At 40.3% G+C, this 17448-nt stretch overlaps 2 protein-coding genes across 4 annotated transcripts; both read left to right on the top strand.

Annotated features, from left to right (window-relative positions):
* Positions 1 to 1676: 1676 nt before the first annotated feature.
* ing5b (inhibitor of growth family, member 5b) lies at positions 1677 to 4249 on the top strand. The gene is made up of 8 exons (XM_057333744.1): positions 1677 to 1849; positions 2604 to 2675; positions 2768 to 2934; positions 3015 to 3126; positions 3236 to 3329; positions 3486 to 3627; positions 3756 to 3817; positions 3931 to 4249. Exons 1-8 carry the CDS (start codon positions 1813 to 1815, stop codon positions 3968 to 3970), a joined length of 726 nt encoding a protein of 241 aa, XP_057189727.1. The 5' UTR covers positions 1677 to 1812; the 3' UTR covers positions 3971 to 4249.
* A 203-nt stretch (positions 4250 to 4452) lies between these two features.
* Positions 4453 to 17397, top strand: pak2a (p21 protein (Cdc42/Rac)-activated kinase 2a). Of its 3 annotated transcripts, none has more exons than XM_057333670.1 (14): positions 4453 to 4846; positions 11612 to 11844; positions 12205 to 12308; positions 12540 to 12684; positions 12769 to 12890; positions 13520 to 13643; positions 13781 to 13844; positions 14581 to 14629; positions 14708 to 14820; positions 14943 to 15060; positions 15147 to 15246; positions 15323 to 15519; positions 16315 to 16452; positions 16545 to 17397. In XM_057333670.1, the coding sequence occupies exons 2-14, from the start codon at positions 11658 to 11660 to the stop codon at positions 16629 to 16631; spliced, it is 1548 nt and encodes a 515-aa protein (XP_057189653.1). In that variant the 5' UTR covers positions 4453 to 4846; positions 11612 to 11657; the 3' UTR covers positions 16632 to 17397. The 3 variants fall into 3 exon arrangements, with proteins under 3 accessions (XP_057189653.1, XP_057189652.1, XP_057189654.1); XM_057333669.1 differs by lacking the exon at positions 4453 to 4846 and adding an exon at positions 8036 to 8260; XM_057333671.1 differs by lacking the exon at positions 4453 to 4846 and adding an exon at positions 8297 to 9546.
* The last annotated feature ends 51 nt before the right edge of the window (positions 17398 to 17448 follow it).

Consider the following 17448-nt stretch of genomic DNA (forward strand, 5'->3'; position numbering starts at 1 on the left):
GGGCGTGACCTGGGCCTGTTTGAATGTGGATGGAAAAGTGCCGGTGAGCAGGGAGGTGTTGATGATGTGTGTGAGTGCAGGTGCGAGTGTGCTGGATGTGGCCTGAAGGAGATGGGAGGGTATTGGGTCAAGGGGACAGGTGGTGGGGTGGCTGGAGAGAAGTCTAGTGACTTCAGTGTCAGTCAGTGGGGTGAAAGGAGAGTTCAATGTTTGAAGTGAGGGAGGTGTGTACCGAGGTCTGAGGTGCTAAGAATTGTTCGCTGATGGATGATGTTTTCTCAGTGAAAAATACAGCGAAGTCCTCCGCGGTCAAAGATGAAGTGGGCGGGGGAGGAGGCAGACAAAGAAGAGAGTTAAACGTCTTGAAAAGCTGCAGAGTGTTAGGTGCATTACTCACCTTGGTGGTATAGAAAGACGTTTTAGCTGTGGTAACACTAGCAGAGAAAGAGGAGAGTAGTGACTGGTAGTCCCCTAGGTCAGCAGGATTCTTGGTCTTGCGCCATTTCCTTTCAGCAGCCCTGAGTGTACTCCGTTGTTCACGGAGGATGTCAGACAGCCAGGGGCAGGAGGGGGTGGCGCGGGCTGGTCTGGAGGACAGAGGACAAAGGTTATCTAGACAGGACGTAAGTGTTGAGCATAAGGTGTCGGTGGCGGTGTCAGCATCTAGAGATGCAAAGTTGGAGGGAAGAGAGGATGTGACTTTAGCAGAGAGGGTGCTAGGAGAGAGAAAGCGGAGGTTCCGTCTAAAATAAACGGGTGGTGGTGTTGGTGTAGTACATATAGGAAGGAGTATGTTGAAAGTGATGAAGAAATTCTCAGGTTTAAAAACAAATCTCCAAGACAGAGCAACAGCCAAAGCTCCTCTCAGGTGCTCTCGGTGTGGATATACAGTATCTTTATTCATAAATGTAAACTCAAAAGGCACATTCACAATAGAAGAAAGCCTTACACATGTAATGAGTGTGGAAAGATTTTTATTCGTGGACACAACCTGAATGTGCACATGAGAACTCACACCGGAGCAAAGCCTCACAGATGTTATCACCGTGATAAGACCTTCAACTTATTGTACACATGTGAATTCACACTGGAGAAAATCTCCTCAACATGTGATCAGTGTGGAGAGATCTTCCTTCATAAATATCTACTTAAAGAGCACATGAAAATGGAGGAAAAAGTGAAAGAAATGTGAATGGTGTGCAAAGACCTCATGAGCACATAAGAATTCACACAGTAACGTTTTTTGCCTGTTCCTTCTGTGGATATATAACAATATCAATTCAATTCCTTTAGTTCATTTTGTGCTTTCACTTTTTTTCTCTTTTCTCACAATCTTTATTTGAATAATAATACGCCCGCTAGACTTTTCTATACATTTTTAATAAAGGGTTACTTAATTCTTTCTGACAACAATGCCACCTTGTGGTAAGTTTATCTACGCATCGTCACTTTGACAGTTACTCAATTAATCTGTGTAATTAAATATCCATGTAGATACCAATTACATTGAAGTAAAATGTGTTATTCTTTCTTTATGCAATATACTTAATCACAAATGCGTTATAGGTTTCAACGGAGTTGAACCCCCGCTGCGGTAGATGGCGATGGAGAGCAAGCTGTTACCTAGTTTGCCAACGATGATAAAGAAACCCCAAAGGCAGTGATAAATAAACCATGTTGATAGTCTAATGACGTGTTTTAAAGTGAGTTTTGTATTTAAAGATCCAATATCTTGTCCCGCGAATTCAGGAAGTGAAGTTCGGCGCGGGCTAAACAAATCTCATCCTCGTGTAGAAGACAACACAACACAGAATGGCTAAAGGGATGTATTTAGAGCATTATTTAGACAGTAAGTTTTTTCACATTGTTCATCATAAACCTAATGCGCAATGCAATTTGAATACTGTCAGGTTATTTATGTGTGAATATCACGCATTTCTCTTGTATTACGCATGTTGTTCAGGAGATTCTTCGCAGCGAAAACTAAACAGCAATGAATGAACGTGCAATTAAATCTGTTAACGATATTGGCTATTTGTAACTAGGCATGGGCCGGTATGAGATACGGACGGTATGATAATCTTTAGCAAAGTGCCACGGTATTGCAATTACAACACTAAAATGTATTATTTTCAATTATCTGCATATACAATCAACAACTTTCAACTGGACACAAATACATTTTATGTTAAACCAACATTCATGAACATATATGACATGGAAAAAACTCTTTCAAAAATGTTAATTTTGTCATAGCCGATATATTAGGCCTAAACATCAAACATTGCGTTACATGACTTATGTATTTTTGTGTAAACATAACTCATACCTTAGAAACGGTATCACAGAAAAGTTTAGTGGTTTTGAAACCTTGACTCTTTCAAACCTCGGTATACCTTGAAACCGGTATTCGGCCCATGCCTATTTATAACCATGTTTGGTGTGTTATAGCAATGACAAAATCAACGAGTGTCTGTGCAAAATCTATATTTTGTAATTAATTTGGCTTGCATCATGCAAAGGTAGTTGCCTGTAACCTATTAAACTGCGTTATGTCTTGTCCATCTACACTTAATAAAATTACAACCCATCATTCACTCCAGGTATAGAGGGACTTCCCTGCGAGCTACAGAGAAACTTTGCATTGATGGGTGATTTGGATAATAGGACTGAAGGTATGGTATTTTCTGCCATTCATTCAGATTCTGCTACAGGAAACGTTGCTATTCAGATCTGAAGTGAGGTGCATTATAATATTTTCTTGCAGAGAAAAAAGCAGAGATTAATGAATTGGCTGCTGAGTATGTTGCCAAAGTTAGGAATCTGGCACCTGAGGAGCGTGTCCAGCATTTAAAGAAGATCGAGAACGCATATCACAAATGCAAAGAGTACAGTGATGACAAAGTTCAGCTTGCAATGCAGATCTATGAAATGGTGAGTTGCAGAATCCCTTGCATTGCATTTTTTCTGTACTTTTTGATGCATTTAGCGAAACACGGTGCTTATATTATCAGGTGGATAAACACATTCGGCAATTAGATGCTGATCTGGCGCGCTTTGAAAATGATCTGCAGGAGAAACTGGACTCGGGTATTCCGGATAGCTCAGATGAAAAGCACTCTCAAAGTAAGTGTTTTTGCACACAGACGTACACAAATATAACCCAGTGAATTTATTAGACTGTACTGTATGTTGATCCAGTCATTTTAAAGTAGGACTGAATGTTTTGTTTCAGAGGATAAAAATATCAAAGAAAAGAAGGGATCGCATGGTAGAGACAAGAAAGGATCAGATCAAGACTCACCAAAGCAGAAAAGACAGAAAAATGGGTAACTAATGAAATGGTCACATTTGATGTTATAGTATGTGTTGTTTATGACAAACCGATTGGCATTCAGTCTGTATACATCATATCAACACAGCGTCTGATATTCGTTTACATGAAGTCATGAGCCTTTTTCTCTGTGTGTTTGTCTTTTTTCCAGTCCTAGTCCTAACATTAGTGAAGCTCTTCTCACCATGCACCCATCAGATGTCCTTGATATGCCCGTGGACCCTAACGAACCCACATACTGCTTATGTAGTCAAGTGTCATATGGAGAAATGATTGGCTGTGACAACACAGATGTGAGTAACACATTTGTTCGTGTGTTATTAAATCTATATTTTCAGTCAAGTGAACTTGTTTAGTAGACATTATTATAATTAACAAAAAGTAATCTTGCATGAAATGAATTGGGTTCTTCTCTTAACAGTGTCCAATAGAATGGTTTCACTTTGCTTGTGTTGGCCTGACAATTAAACCAAAGGGAAAGTGGTAAGACAAATCCCCCTACTGTGTCCTCCTCTTATTTATGTGGCAAGCACATGTTTTCCTGTTGAATTAAAACGGCATCATCAATTCAGTTTCAATATGTTCTCTGTTGACAGGTACTGCCCACGATGCATCCAAGAAATGAGGAAAAAGTAAAGCTATTTTTACAATGCATTTTGAATTAACGAAGCTGCTTTTTTTTATTACAACCTACTCGGTGGACCTTGTGTTGGGAAAATCTGTGTATCGGTGGATTTTCTAAGTATACAACAGATGGGCATCAATGTCACAGTAGTAAAGAATATTAAATGTTTTCTTTAGTCTCAGCAAAAACCTTGGAGTTTTTTTTTTTATTACAAAATAAAGTTAATTTATGACAATGCATAACTTAACCTCATTTATTCCTTGATCACATTGGCGCACTGATAACACTTTTGTATCTTTTTTAATCTAAATTATTATATTCTCTCGCTCAGCTTTAACAAAATACCTATTAAACACGCCCCCTTGCCCAGTGTACTGTAAAATGTGTTTTGGCGAATCGACATAAGATTAATCCTGGGAAATGTAGTTTTCAGAGCGATCAGCCTCGGCTCTCTTAACGGAAGTGCGCACTACATTTCCCGTCATGCAACACAGCCGTCAAAACTCATGGACGCAGCCTATTCGGAAACAGTAGTCCTTTGAGTTGGCAGAAAACCTCGTAAGGCAACACAATTCTCGTTAAAGATTTTAATGTTTGCTCGACGTTCTAATGAATAACGGACTAGGCTAGAAAACTGCTAATCTTAAATAGACACGCTTGGTGAAGTCCAAAGACTGGGCTGGGTCGCCAGTTCCGCTTCCCCTCCGCCATAGCAGACAGATCCCGGGTCCAAGAAGTTCACGTAAACTCCGAAAACTTTGAAGAACATTGATAAGACCTCACAAATCATAATCTCCAGGGAGATCATCCTTAAATAACCGCGGCACACCAGTTTGGAGCGCGAAGAAGGCGGAGCTAAAACTGAAGAGGTTTTACGCGGAGTTCTGGTAAGTAACGCCGAACATCTGTATGGCCAGCATCAGGTCCAGTCGAGCCTTTAATTCAAATTTGCTTTATGCTGGACGTTAAATGTTGGGTTGTCATTAAACTTGTGCCTTTACAACAAGGGGCAGACTTGTTTTGTTTATGCAGAGCTGTCTCTCTGATTTTGGATGTTTGTTGGAATTGCTGTTATGTTCAGTAATGCCAAGTGAGCTGTCGGATAAGACGAAACCTATTCGCGTATTTAGCAAAGTCAAAGCACAAACATCCACACATGCGAGGAAATTGTTAAGAGGGAAAAATGTAAATCATAGTTGAAGGAACGAAGTTTATGTTTGACTTTTTATATGGCCCTTCCAACTGCATGCCAAAACATGTCTATATTCTCTGTGATGTCATTTTTTCTGTTAATGGCCTAGATGGCATATTTTCACAACTTTTAAGTGGGTATAAGCATTAAAAAGAGGGTTTTTTTTTCAATTTTGTTAAACAGTAAGTTTGTACTTGTGTCTTTAATAAGAAGCAAGTGGCTTGTCTCTCATCTCCAGCACATGCCCACATTCTCCAATAGCACAGAAGGGGGACAGCGGCTCGGTTCAGGAAGTCTTGCTCAGTATTTCCTTTTATAGAAGCTGCAAATACAAAAGGCCCCTGGTCGCTCTTCCTGTAAACAGTTCCTCCGCACAACTGCACATCTGTAGAGGAGAGGCGTGCTCCCATATCTTTGTTTTGGTCCAGTTGGTCAGATTAAGGGCAAGTATGTGACCTGCACTTGTGGTGTCTGTGCTAGGATCAGGAAATGCTCGTGTTATCCTTCCACCAATCAGAGGCCGAGTGGATGTGAGTAATGGGAAGTGCAGGCACTCTGCTGATGGCTTTTTTGTTCGACGTCTCTCTAGTGGTTGCTTGAAGATTGTAACTGGCACCAGAAATTGGTCATCAGAAGTGTTTTAAGGGTCAAAGCTGGAATGTTTAGGTTAACCGGATCTTCACACCAAGCCTAATAACTGTAGCTATCAAGATAAAGCTTTAACAATCATTTTAGATGTATTAAAACATATTAAGAGAGTAGCGGAGTCCACACCACGACTACAACAATAATGCAACAGAGGAACAATATTGTTAAAATAACTCTGAAAGAGCTATTTTTTCCATAAAACATTGAAAGCCAATGAAAATCCACTAGAGCTCACGTGTCTTATGGGTCTGTGGGATCCATTTTGACTGCTTGCTTACTAAAAAATAATCTTTATTTTTTCAATCTTAGACATTTAGATTTATTCAACATAAAAAATCACCCATTTAGTTGACTTTTTTCACATATTTTTTACATAAATGAACGAGCAATGCTGTAACAAAATCATTACAAAACATATTACATAACAAAAACACATTAAGAGTAAATTTAATAGTTATTATTATAAATCATGGTTTTTCCTGGCGCAAAATGAGGCGGAGGTGGTGCCATCCTGATCTTGTACACACACGTAGGCCTACCGTACCTTTAAGTGGCTTAACCAAAGTGACATTGACATATTAAAAGTTCTAATAAAATTAGATGAAAATGACAATTATTAATTGTAATATAAAACATTACTTTTATTCAACCAAACAAACACTTTTTTAATCAAATAAAGCTTTTTTTTTATCATTTTCAACTAACTTTTCAGCCCACAATAGCCAACTGAATTAACCAGTCTTACTAAATGATCAAAGCTCATTCACATCTTGCATTCTCTGTGGTTCACTTTAAATGATTCAAGGATCTCTTATATTCGCTAGTGACTGAAAAGTTCAATAATTTAAATGAATCGGTTCAAATGAGTCATTCGTGTGCGAGTCGTTCTGTACGCAATGTGCGTTCATACTGGCGAACTCGCTGTGTACAGTATACGTTGATTCAACGATCCAACTGCACAGCTAAAGACATTACAATGATGGACGTCATGTTAATTTAATACATTTCAAGAAATTAAACGTACTTCTACACAAAACAAACAGCCGTGAAACACAGGCTGGCTCTTGTTCTGCAACTCTTTTGAGCGCCTCAGTATACTGATAACGAAACAGCGCCCCCACTGTGGCGTAATGCCGCAACTGCAGTTACAAATGACAGTCTGTTAAATGGACGCAGCATTTCTTGTGAAGACACCCGACATAATTTTGGCGAGAGCCTGAGGCGGCACGACATTTGACAGAGACGGCCGCAATTTCTCTATGCATGTATATTGTTTGATGTACTATGTAATGAATAACCCTCAAAGCTTGTAAATGCTCTTGTTTTTATGAAAGATCATCATTGCATGCTTTGTCATGTTTTACTTTTGCCAGGAAAGCATCTGTGCCAAACAAATAATGCAGGTTAGGTGTAAAGGAGAATCACAGATGCTCAGGGGAGCAGACGGGAATGTCCACAGGCCCTCTTCCCATACGCTTTCATCTTGCTTCCTATTTATCACGCAAACTGTAAGGACAGCGTGCAGGCTTTGGCTGAGCCAAGTTATGCATGCTGTGAATAGCAAAAGTAAGAGAATGTCTTTGTGATGTCATTGCGGAAAAAACATCTTGTACCTACTGTTGTTTATTTTGCACAGTTGTTAAAATAGTGAAACGGGCAATGGCATCAAGTCTGTGCACGTGTGCTGTGCATGCTTGAATTTAGCTTGCCTACCCGGTTGTTCAAAGGGACAGTCATGTTACGCGTGGCCTGACAGAAATGGTTATGGAATTAGTCGCCTGAGGCTTTAAGAGTCACGATGGGATGTGCTAACGATTCGTGACAGAGAAACCTGAAACACTGGCTGTAAGTGGGGGGAAAAAACTCACGAAGTGAACTATGTTTGAGGCAATACGGTGCTGCGTGCTAAGGAGTCCCACCCTTCTCCAAATCACAGTCATTATGGGAACGCAAGTTAAAACTTGACAATCCCAAAAAACATTCCTTAAGGGAAAATGGAGAATTTTCAACTGAAATCTTTATCTTGGTCCTGGAAGCGTTCTTACAGTCACAACGCAGTTATTTATACTTTATACATTCGGAGGTTTTGTAGATGAGGTGCTTTCTAGTAACATCTTCCATAAACACGAGCTGGACACCCAGTATCCAGTGGTGTGAATGTATTTTAGGATGTGGTGTGTAAAGGTATGCCCAGTCTCCGCTCTTGGGCCGTACATCGAGCCTGAGGGCTGGTCCGTCACCATAGTAATGTGCAGCACAAAGACATGACTGCACTCGCAGCATTTCATCCCGCTGAGGAATGAAGCATGCCTGCATCGACATGCCTCTGTATCTCACTTTTGTGGAAGCACAGGGAGAACGGGACCGCGGACATGCCGTAGTAAAGACACTCGATGTTTGGGGAGCGTGGAAGACCTGGGACAAGAGCGTCTGCGGAATCTTTCCATCAGGGTTCTTCAGGGTGAGATTATAGTGATGACACTGTGTTTTCTGAAATGTTTGCGGGTTATAGAAAATCAGCTAGCGGGACATAAGCTGTTCAACTGTTGTATGATGTCATTTTGTTGTTTTTGTAAGATAGATTTAGCGTAATGCAAGAGTTATTTACTTTTTTTGTACTTGGCGTGCACTTTCATCAATTGATCAGTATGTGCGGTCCGTAAGGGCAAAAATAATAGTATGTTTATTTTGTTTAGGGTTTCTTGTATGAGGTTTCGTGCGTCATGTAATGAAATTGTAGTCTCTTTGTTGCAAAATCAGCAGCTTTTCCTACAGTAACTGCACAAATTGTGCTTAAGTTGTTCTCTTTAAGTGAACAGGAACTGTCTTGTCATGCACGACTTGCGTAATAGTTAGCTTTTGTTTTATCTTTTTTTTTCTTACCTCTCTTGTCACCTACATGTGCTAAATGTATAAGCTGTGGATTGGGTACAACATGATTTTTTCCCCCATTTTTTTGAGGTGAAAGAGTTGGATTGAACAATGCAGTGAAATGCATTATTTGTATAAAGTTGCACTTGCAGCACATTTTGCATCACTGCTTGTCATTCTCATTTACAAACTAATCCGTTTGTTACTTAGCTTGACGTTGTTTACTTGACAGATTTTCTTTTGTCTTGTGTTGTTCTAAATAGCGTTTATGGGTTATGTACGTCTGTATTGTCAAACAGGAAGACATTGTGGTCACATTGAGTTTGTTGCATGTGTCTGATTTGTCGAATTGACCTCACAGAGGTGAGACAGGATTTTACCTTATTTGGACATGTTGGTGATAGGGGTGGAGACATGATGCCGACAGCCACATGATGGCACTGATTTCCAAGCCCTGGCAGACTGCTGCCGAGAACACCTCGGAACCTGCACACACCAAACATCTGCTGATCGCACAGAATCATGTGTGGAGCAAAATTTTGAAAGCTGTAGGTAAAGATTTACATGCAACCTGTAACATTTATGGGTTAAAAATGAAACGGGTATGATTTAGTCAGTTCGACGCCATTTGTTATCAACCCGTATAAAGATCAGTAAAGTAATTCGATTTATTTTTTGGAGTTTTTTGCCTTTATTTCGATTGTACGGTACGAGGTGACAGGAAGCGAAGTGGAAGAGAGAAGGGGTGGGATCAGGAAAAGACCTCGAGACGGGATCATCATGCCGCATGTCGACGCATTTGCCCACAAGTCTATAAGCTCTGACGTAACCTGCAAGTTTATGTTTCAAACAGAGATGGCGATAGAGAGGCAAATGGTACGTATTGCAGCTTTAAATTTGAAAAGTAGTTATAGATGTTATTCTGTCTAAATAAAATGGCTGTTTGGTCAATATTTGTGTTTTTGCTAACACAACTTTATTAGAACTTTATTCAGTGAGTCAAAAGCCGTTTTGCCGTTTTACTTCTCAGATGGCGCCATGGGACAACAGTTTCATAAATGTTTATAAAACTACAACCAACCAAAAGAATTGTACAATTTAACGTGTTAGCTTCAAATAACAAGATGATGCAGAATGGCACTTCAAGAAACAGTTGTTTGGTCCCCTACACCCTTTATCCCTTATCGAAGCTCTCACTTTTGAGGGTAACCCTTCAAAGGATTTCAGGCGTTGGTTGAAGGCACTTCATGACTTTATGACTCGTGTCATAAAAGACAAAAAGCTGTTATATGCATCAGGAAGGAAGCAATGTATAGTTACGTATGTATAGCAATGTACAGTGGGTTTTCAAAACTTATCAGTGGCTTTCACACAGGACAGACATTGTCGATGTATTTCTGGAAACGGAGGAAGCTATGAGAAGTGATACACAGGCTCTCTCTGTCTCTGTTAACTTGTTGATTGTTTGGTTTTGCAGTAGCAGCTGTTAGCTAGCGGTTAGTTCGCATTTCACTGTTTTAACAGACTCTTGGTGTGGCTGTTGTGGTGGTTGGAAAGCTTTCATTAAAGGCAATACAATTCTGAAATGGTCCTCTCTGGTTTTACGGAAATAGTTGTGTTGTTTTACATGTACTTAAACCAAGGATTATTGGATTAGTGGACTTGGCTGGTTTTATAAAACTGTTGTGTGTGCTGTCAATGGACGAAAATAAAGTTTTTACAATCTTTCTTCATTTATATGAATAGTGGGAATAACAATCAGAGCTTTCAGAGCGTGTGTTTCTTTTAGCCGATGAACAGTAAAACATTGACAGCCAAACAAAATCCATTTGAATTTAAAGGGACAGTTCACTCAAAAATGAAATTTCTGTCATGAATTTCTCACCCTCAAGTTGTTCCAAACGTGTAGGAATCTCGTTGTTTGGTCGAACACGAAGAAAGATATTTGGAAGAATGTTAGCAAATGAGATTTCTGGGGCATCATTGACTACCGTTTTAACAGGCAAAGAAACGTATACCGGTTTGGAACAACTTGAGGTAGAGTATTCATGACAGAATTTTCATTTTTGGATGAACTATCCCTTTAAAGCAGTGGTCACCAACCCTGCTCCTGGAGATCGACCGTCCTGCAGACTGCAGCTCCAGCCCTGCTTCAGCACACCTGTCTGTAATTATCAAGCAAACCTGAACACCTTGATTAGATAGTTCAGGTGTGTTTGATTGGGGTTGGAGCTGAAATCTTCAGGACGGTCGATCTCCAGGAGCAGGGTTGGTGACCACCGCTTTAAAGGCTTTGCATGTTTGAAGCATGAAAGCGTGCAACCTTAAAATATAAATAATGTTATCAGCTGTTGATGAGTTATCGCTAGGGATGTAACGATTCGCCGTGAACCGGTTGAATATCGATTATAATATGTGATGAAGTCGGTTGAGACGTTATAAAAATCGCAGTACATGTTTTGAACAGCAGGGGCCGCTGTGTTTTTGCCAACTTGGTAAACGTGGATATGCTGATTTTTCTTAAAAAAGTTTAAGTTAGGAAAAGCACAGACAAAGTCTCAGTTTGTTTATATTAAGAGACTTTTGTATTATTTATTTTTTATTTGATTTGGAATTTGTTTTAAAACTGCAATTTAGTTTTGTTATTTGACATTGTGCAGCATTAGAGAAATAACAATAATACAATTTTCCTCAACTCATTCTGTAAAAAAATCGTGATTAAGTCTCATCGTGAGATCCGTATCGTGAATCGCATCGCATCGTGAGCTGAGTGAGTGGCTACATCCCTAGTTATCGCGCTTGGTGTGAACAGGCCTTTACAGAAGCAGTTTCTTTCCAAGAGTCTTTCCAGACATCCTCGACTTGCACAAGTATCTTTTATTCATGCATCTCAGTTGCTCATTCATGTGTCATCTCTGTGTCTCTCTGCCGCCCTCTGCAGGTTGATCTCTGAAACCCTCTAACTCCTCTGCGTGTGTTTCTGTGTCATGTCTGACAACGGTGAGCTGGAGGACAAACCACCTGCCCCCCCAGTCAGAATGAGCAGCACCTTTAGCACTGGCAACAAGGACAATATGTCAACCCTTCCCGGCACTAAACCCCTGCCCTCCCTCCCCGAGGAGAAGAGAGACAAACACCGCTACAAGATCACCTCCATATTCTCACAAGAGAAAGGTAAGAGCGACAGAACACTGCCAGAAGTCACACCGAGGGTGCTTGGTTCAATGCAAGCATTTTGGCATAATGTATAATGTTAAAACAGAAAATCTGTTTTTTTTTTAGCTTTTCCGTTTTTGTAAGGTGTGTAATGTCCTGTTGCAACCAAATATTACACAAACACGGTAAAAAATGCATGTCTTTCGTCGTAATGCACAAAGGTTGTCAACATTACCAGTACTTCGGAGTACTTTTACACCAAGTCAATAAGGAAATGCAGTATTTTCAGTACTGAGTGTGATTATGCATTCATTTTTTTTGTTGCAACCAACAAATATTGATCAGGTCATCTAACCACAATCGTAATTTCTGTTTAAGGAAGAAAAAAAGACAAGGATAAGGAGCGTCCGGAGATTTCCAACCCTTCGGACTTCGAGCACACCATACATGTGGGCTTTGATTCCGTCACAGGAGAGTTCACGGTGAGTAAAACTGCTTTCTTCTGGTGTCATTTACACATGCTCCCTCTGATCTGAGACGTAATCTATCAGATGTGCCAGCGTATAATTCAGTGATACAGCGAGCGTCTGATTCATTTGCTCAGCGTGCCGATTAAATCCGTTCCCCCATTTTTCATGACGCTCATCTCCTGTCACGGTGGTGACGTATTGTTCTTTCTTTCTCCGTTTCATCCTGTTTCTGTCGTCGCTCAGGGCATGCCGGAGCAATGGGCTCGGCTCCTGCAGACTTCCAACATCACAAAATCGGAGCAGAAGAAAAACCCTCAAGCCGTGCTGGATGTGCTCAAATTCTACGACTCCACCGGCAACACCAGGCAGAAATACCTCAGCTTTACAGGTATAGTAATACATCCGTAAAACGCCACGCTGGTTGTGTGTGTGGATCCCCTCATTACAAGTCTGTCTGTTTTTTGGCTCTCAGATAAAGATGCACCGGCAGCAAAGAAAGGCTCAGAGCAATCACCGCTTAAGAGCCCTGATGATGATGATGACGATGATGCCCCTCCCCCTATTGTAGCACCACGCCCACATCACACCATATCTGTGAGTGGACACAAACCTACTTTCCGTAAGAAATACGGTTTCCAGGTTCAAGACCCCACTCGTTTCAAATGAGTCTATTTATGAGCACTGTCACGGGTCTGCGCTATAGTCGCCAGACCCACAGAATCTCGTCATCAATATTTTAATGATTTATTTTGAAAAAATGTATCGCTGTTTGGTTTGATCTGGGATGTCATTATGGAGATAAAGTTTTTCTTGTTAGAACGTTCACATTCTTATTTTTAGGTTATTTTCTTAATCGATATTTTAGTTTTGTGGTTTAGTAAAAATATATTCATATCTCAATAACAAGATAAATTTACTTTAGAATTTAAAATTTTATTATGCATAATTGTAGTGAGGTTTTTTTTAATGAACAATGGCTATACGTATATTTTATTTGTGTTAAATTATTTTTTTATAACAAATTTAACAATATTATTTTAAGCAACAAAGTTTACTTGTTAATTTAATTTGTTGTTTTAGGAATGTTTTAACTGGAAGATAGGAAAAACATACTAGTATTGTATACAGTTTGAAAAAATACATAAATGTATTTGCTCAATACAGATTTGTTCGATGTAACTGATTTAAGTTAAAATCCAATCATTTCTTTATTGTGTGTGCAGGTATACACCCGCTCGGTCATTGATCCCATTCCAGCACCTGCAGCCGTTGCAGAGACAGATGCCAAAGACAAACAGAAGAAGGGCAAGGGCAAGATGACCGATGAGGAGATCATGGAGAAACTCAGTATGTCTTTCTCTCAGCCTTGATTCATTCATTAGATTGTTCATCTCAGTACATTAGATACGTACCAACGCTTAAATGTGCAGTGTCGCTGAAAACAAAAAACTGTTTGACATTTCACTCTGTTATCTGAACCTCAGGAACAATTGTCAGTATTGGAGACCCCAAGAAAAAATACACGAGATACGAAAAAATCGGACAAGGGTAAATATGTGTATTTAATAAAAGATATGTACTATATACTGTATCTGTTGTTAAAAGTTTACAATTATAGTTCCATTAAGTGTTTCTGGAAGAGTTGCTATTTAGTTTGCCATTAGTTATAATTGGTGTAATTGATAACAGTGCTATTAGCGTGTAGGTGTAAGGCCGTGTTCACACTTGACTTCTTTTTTGAGAAGAAAAAGTTGACAAAGGCGCTTTTTTAGTAAAAAAAAAAAAAAGCCGCGTTTGGTTACAAATAGCAGCCGAACGCCATGACTTCGGAGGCAGCGTCTGAGAAACAGATAAGCAGACTAACGGAAGTCTATTTGAATTATAAACCGAGAGCGTCTTTGCAATAACTAATCACATATTTAAAAACTACAATACTAATTTCTCGCTAGAAAGGCAATCAGTTGATGATAGTGAAACTTACATTTATACAAAACTATGCTCCAACGGGCGTTCCTCGCATGTTGTTATGGAAACGACAGGTCTCTGTCATTGGTTAGCTGTGAAAAAGGAGCGTATAGGGCGGGGTTTTTTTCCAACCTCAAAAGACGCTCTGAGCTGCAGAAAAAGACGCCGGCGCTGGTGTTTAAAAAAGCGCTCGGGACGTTTTTTGAAAACACGGTTTGCTCTATAGGATTATAATGTAAAACAGATGCTAGCGGCTTCGAAAAAGAAGTCAAGTCTGAACACGGCCTAAGATTGCTTGAAATGAATGTTGTCTCCACAGTGCATCTGGTACAGTGTACACAGCCATTGATGTTGCAACAGGCCAAGAGGTAATTGTCCATCCAGTTCTGTCCATTCTCGTCCTTATAGGCCTTTTTTTTTCACTGACCGTAAAAACCTGTTTTTAGGTCGCCATCAAGCAGATTAACCTCCAGAAACAGCCCAAGAAGGAGCTGATCATCAATGAGATCCTGGTGATGAAGGAGATGAAGAACCCAAACATCGTCAACTTCGTAGACAGGTAGTACTGTTCACAAAATCTAAAGAAGTCAATACGTGTTCAGGCTTTTGACGAAACTCACAATGTTATAACATGTATTTCCAGTTCATGCATCTACATTTGATTTTCATGTGTCATTCTAGCTTCCTGGTTGGGGACGAGCTCTTTGTGGTCATGGAGTATCTCGCCGGAGGATCTCTTACTGATGTTGTGACAGAAACATGTATGGATGAGGCACAGATTGCTGCTGTCTGCAGAGAGGTATCATCTTTTGCCGTAGTTGAAGGGCTCGGATTTGTGTAATTGTGCCGTCACTGTCTGAATATTGTGGTGCGGCTTTTCCACAGTGTTTACAAGCGCTCGAGTTCCTGCACGCAAACCAGGTCATCCATCGAGACATCAAAAGCGACAATGTTCTCTTAGGAATGGATGGATCCGTCAAACTAAGTGAGTCTCGCTCTCAAGGTTCGCCTTTTGTATATGTTCTGCATGCAGTTTGTAATGATGTTTGTTTCTTTTTTAGCCGATTTTGGGTTCTGTGCTCAGATCACCCCTGAGCAAAGTAAGAGGAGCACAATGGTAGGAACACCTTACTGGATGGCCCCTGAGGTGGTCACACGTAAGGCCTACGGGCCTAAAGTGGACATATGGTCTCTGGGCATCATGGCCATTGAGATGGTAGAGGGAGAACCACCTTACCTCAATGAGAATCCACTGAGGGTGAGCCGCTGTTGTCTTGGACTTGGATGTATTTTATAGTAAAACAATTGTAATGCGTTTCAGTTTGTGTCGTTGAAATTATGAAACCTGTGCGACTTTCTTTCTTCTACAGAACACAAAAGAAGACGTTTCGGAGAATGTCGGCAACCGAACAACGGCGGTACCCATCGACTCTGTACAACAGAAGTGAATGGGTGCAGGAGTTGTTGGGTTCCTAACATTCTTCGAAATGTCTTCTTTTGGGTTCTTTTGAAGAAAGAAAGTCATACAGGTTGAAATGACTAGAGGAGTAAATGATGACAGAATTTTCATTTTTGGGTGAACAGCGAATTATTAATTTCGATGACATAAATTGGAACACATTTTCGTTTCTGGTATTCTCTCATATTAGTTGTCTTACTATCAAATGCATGTAACACAACATTTAGAAAGTGTAATGATGAACCTTATTAAAATAAGGCTGTGAGTCAACCAAAGCGTGCCAGGTGCTCTTCTAAAAATGCTGTTTTTATGGAATATCCATCAAAACAGTGTGTTGTGTGTGAGTTTGTTAAATCGACACATTTCTACATTGTGTTAGTTTGGGAATATCATCTGGTAAGAATGAAATACTTGGAGACGGAAATATTATCTTCTGCCGTGTTTTGAAGTTACTCGTCCTGCACTGTGATTGGGCGGCTGAGTTAAATGTGAAGAAAGTGCGCTTCCCCTGCCAACAAGATGATGGACACAGCCTGTACATTGTTTGTCATCACGGCGCGTGCTGTGTTTGGTTAATATTCTTTCCGTCTTCAGGCTTTGTACCTCATCGCCACTAACGGCACCCCTGAACTTCAGAACCCAGAGAAGCTGTCGCCCATATTTAGAGGCTTCCTGAACCGCTGTCTTGAGATGGATGTGGAGAAGAGAGGTGGAGGAAAGGAACTTCTCCAGGTAAGACGCTGACCCCACAACTACTCAGGTTTGTTTTTATCCGCTCATACTTGAAGAATGTGATTTACAAGAGAGACATGTTTCCTTTGTAGCATCCGTTCCTCAAGCTGGCCAAGCCTCTTTCCAGTCTCACTCCTCTTATACTAGCAGCCAAGGAGGCAATGAAGAGTAATCGCTAGCCTCCGATGGCTGTGAAGACCTCCATCACTCCGGCACAGTCTCTCATCTGACCCTAGAAGAGGACCTTCGTGTTTCAGCCCTGAGGACTGGGCGACTGATGACTTGCACAATCATGCCAAACTCTTTTTAAGTGCCTGAAGGGGCTGAACTGCCAGAAACTGTAAAGCCCTCTCGTTTTCTACTGATGTCTTTCATTTTGTTTCACGTTTTCGTGGGTCAGTACGTGCTTGAACGTTTCATGAGTTTCTGTCCCGATTCTGTTGAATTGTGCTAGTCGCGACATGAGTGTTAGTTCATTTTGGCCTAACAAAGTATTTTCCCTTTTTTATTTTTCCGGAGAAGTATTGTAATACTTGGACTCTCATATATCCGATCTCTCCTAATGACCTGTCACTTGTGCCTACTACCGGTTTGCCTTTAGTTGTCTCAAAATGGAAATGGAACAGTTGTGCTGTATGAAATGAACCATTTCTGTCATCGGATATTTGTTGTCTGAATAACCTGTCGTGTATTAAATGGTTTTGTATATGATGTACTTTGATTCGCATGCAGAAACGGAAAACAAAACAGGGATCGGGACATTTTTCACAAGCTGTTGTCTTATTTATGTGTGTATGTATACAGTGTTTTGTATTTTAACTAACGGTCGGACACAATGCCGGAATCTAATGCATGTTCTAATGTTTTTGCTTTATTTCCTGCATGTTTAGTCTAAAACCTGTTGAGTAAAAACTACATGTCAATAAGAAACGTTTTGAACGCTTATTAAGTTTTTGGTTAATGAGACCTACCTACAACGTCATTTGTAAATTATTA

This window comes from Triplophysa rosa, linkage group LG5 (assembly GCF_024868665.1).
Source record: "Triplophysa rosa linkage group LG5, Trosa_1v2, whole genome shotgun sequence".
Classification (NCBI taxonomy): Eukaryota; Metazoa; Chordata; class Actinopteri; order Cypriniformes; family Nemacheilidae; genus Triplophysa; species Triplophysa rosa.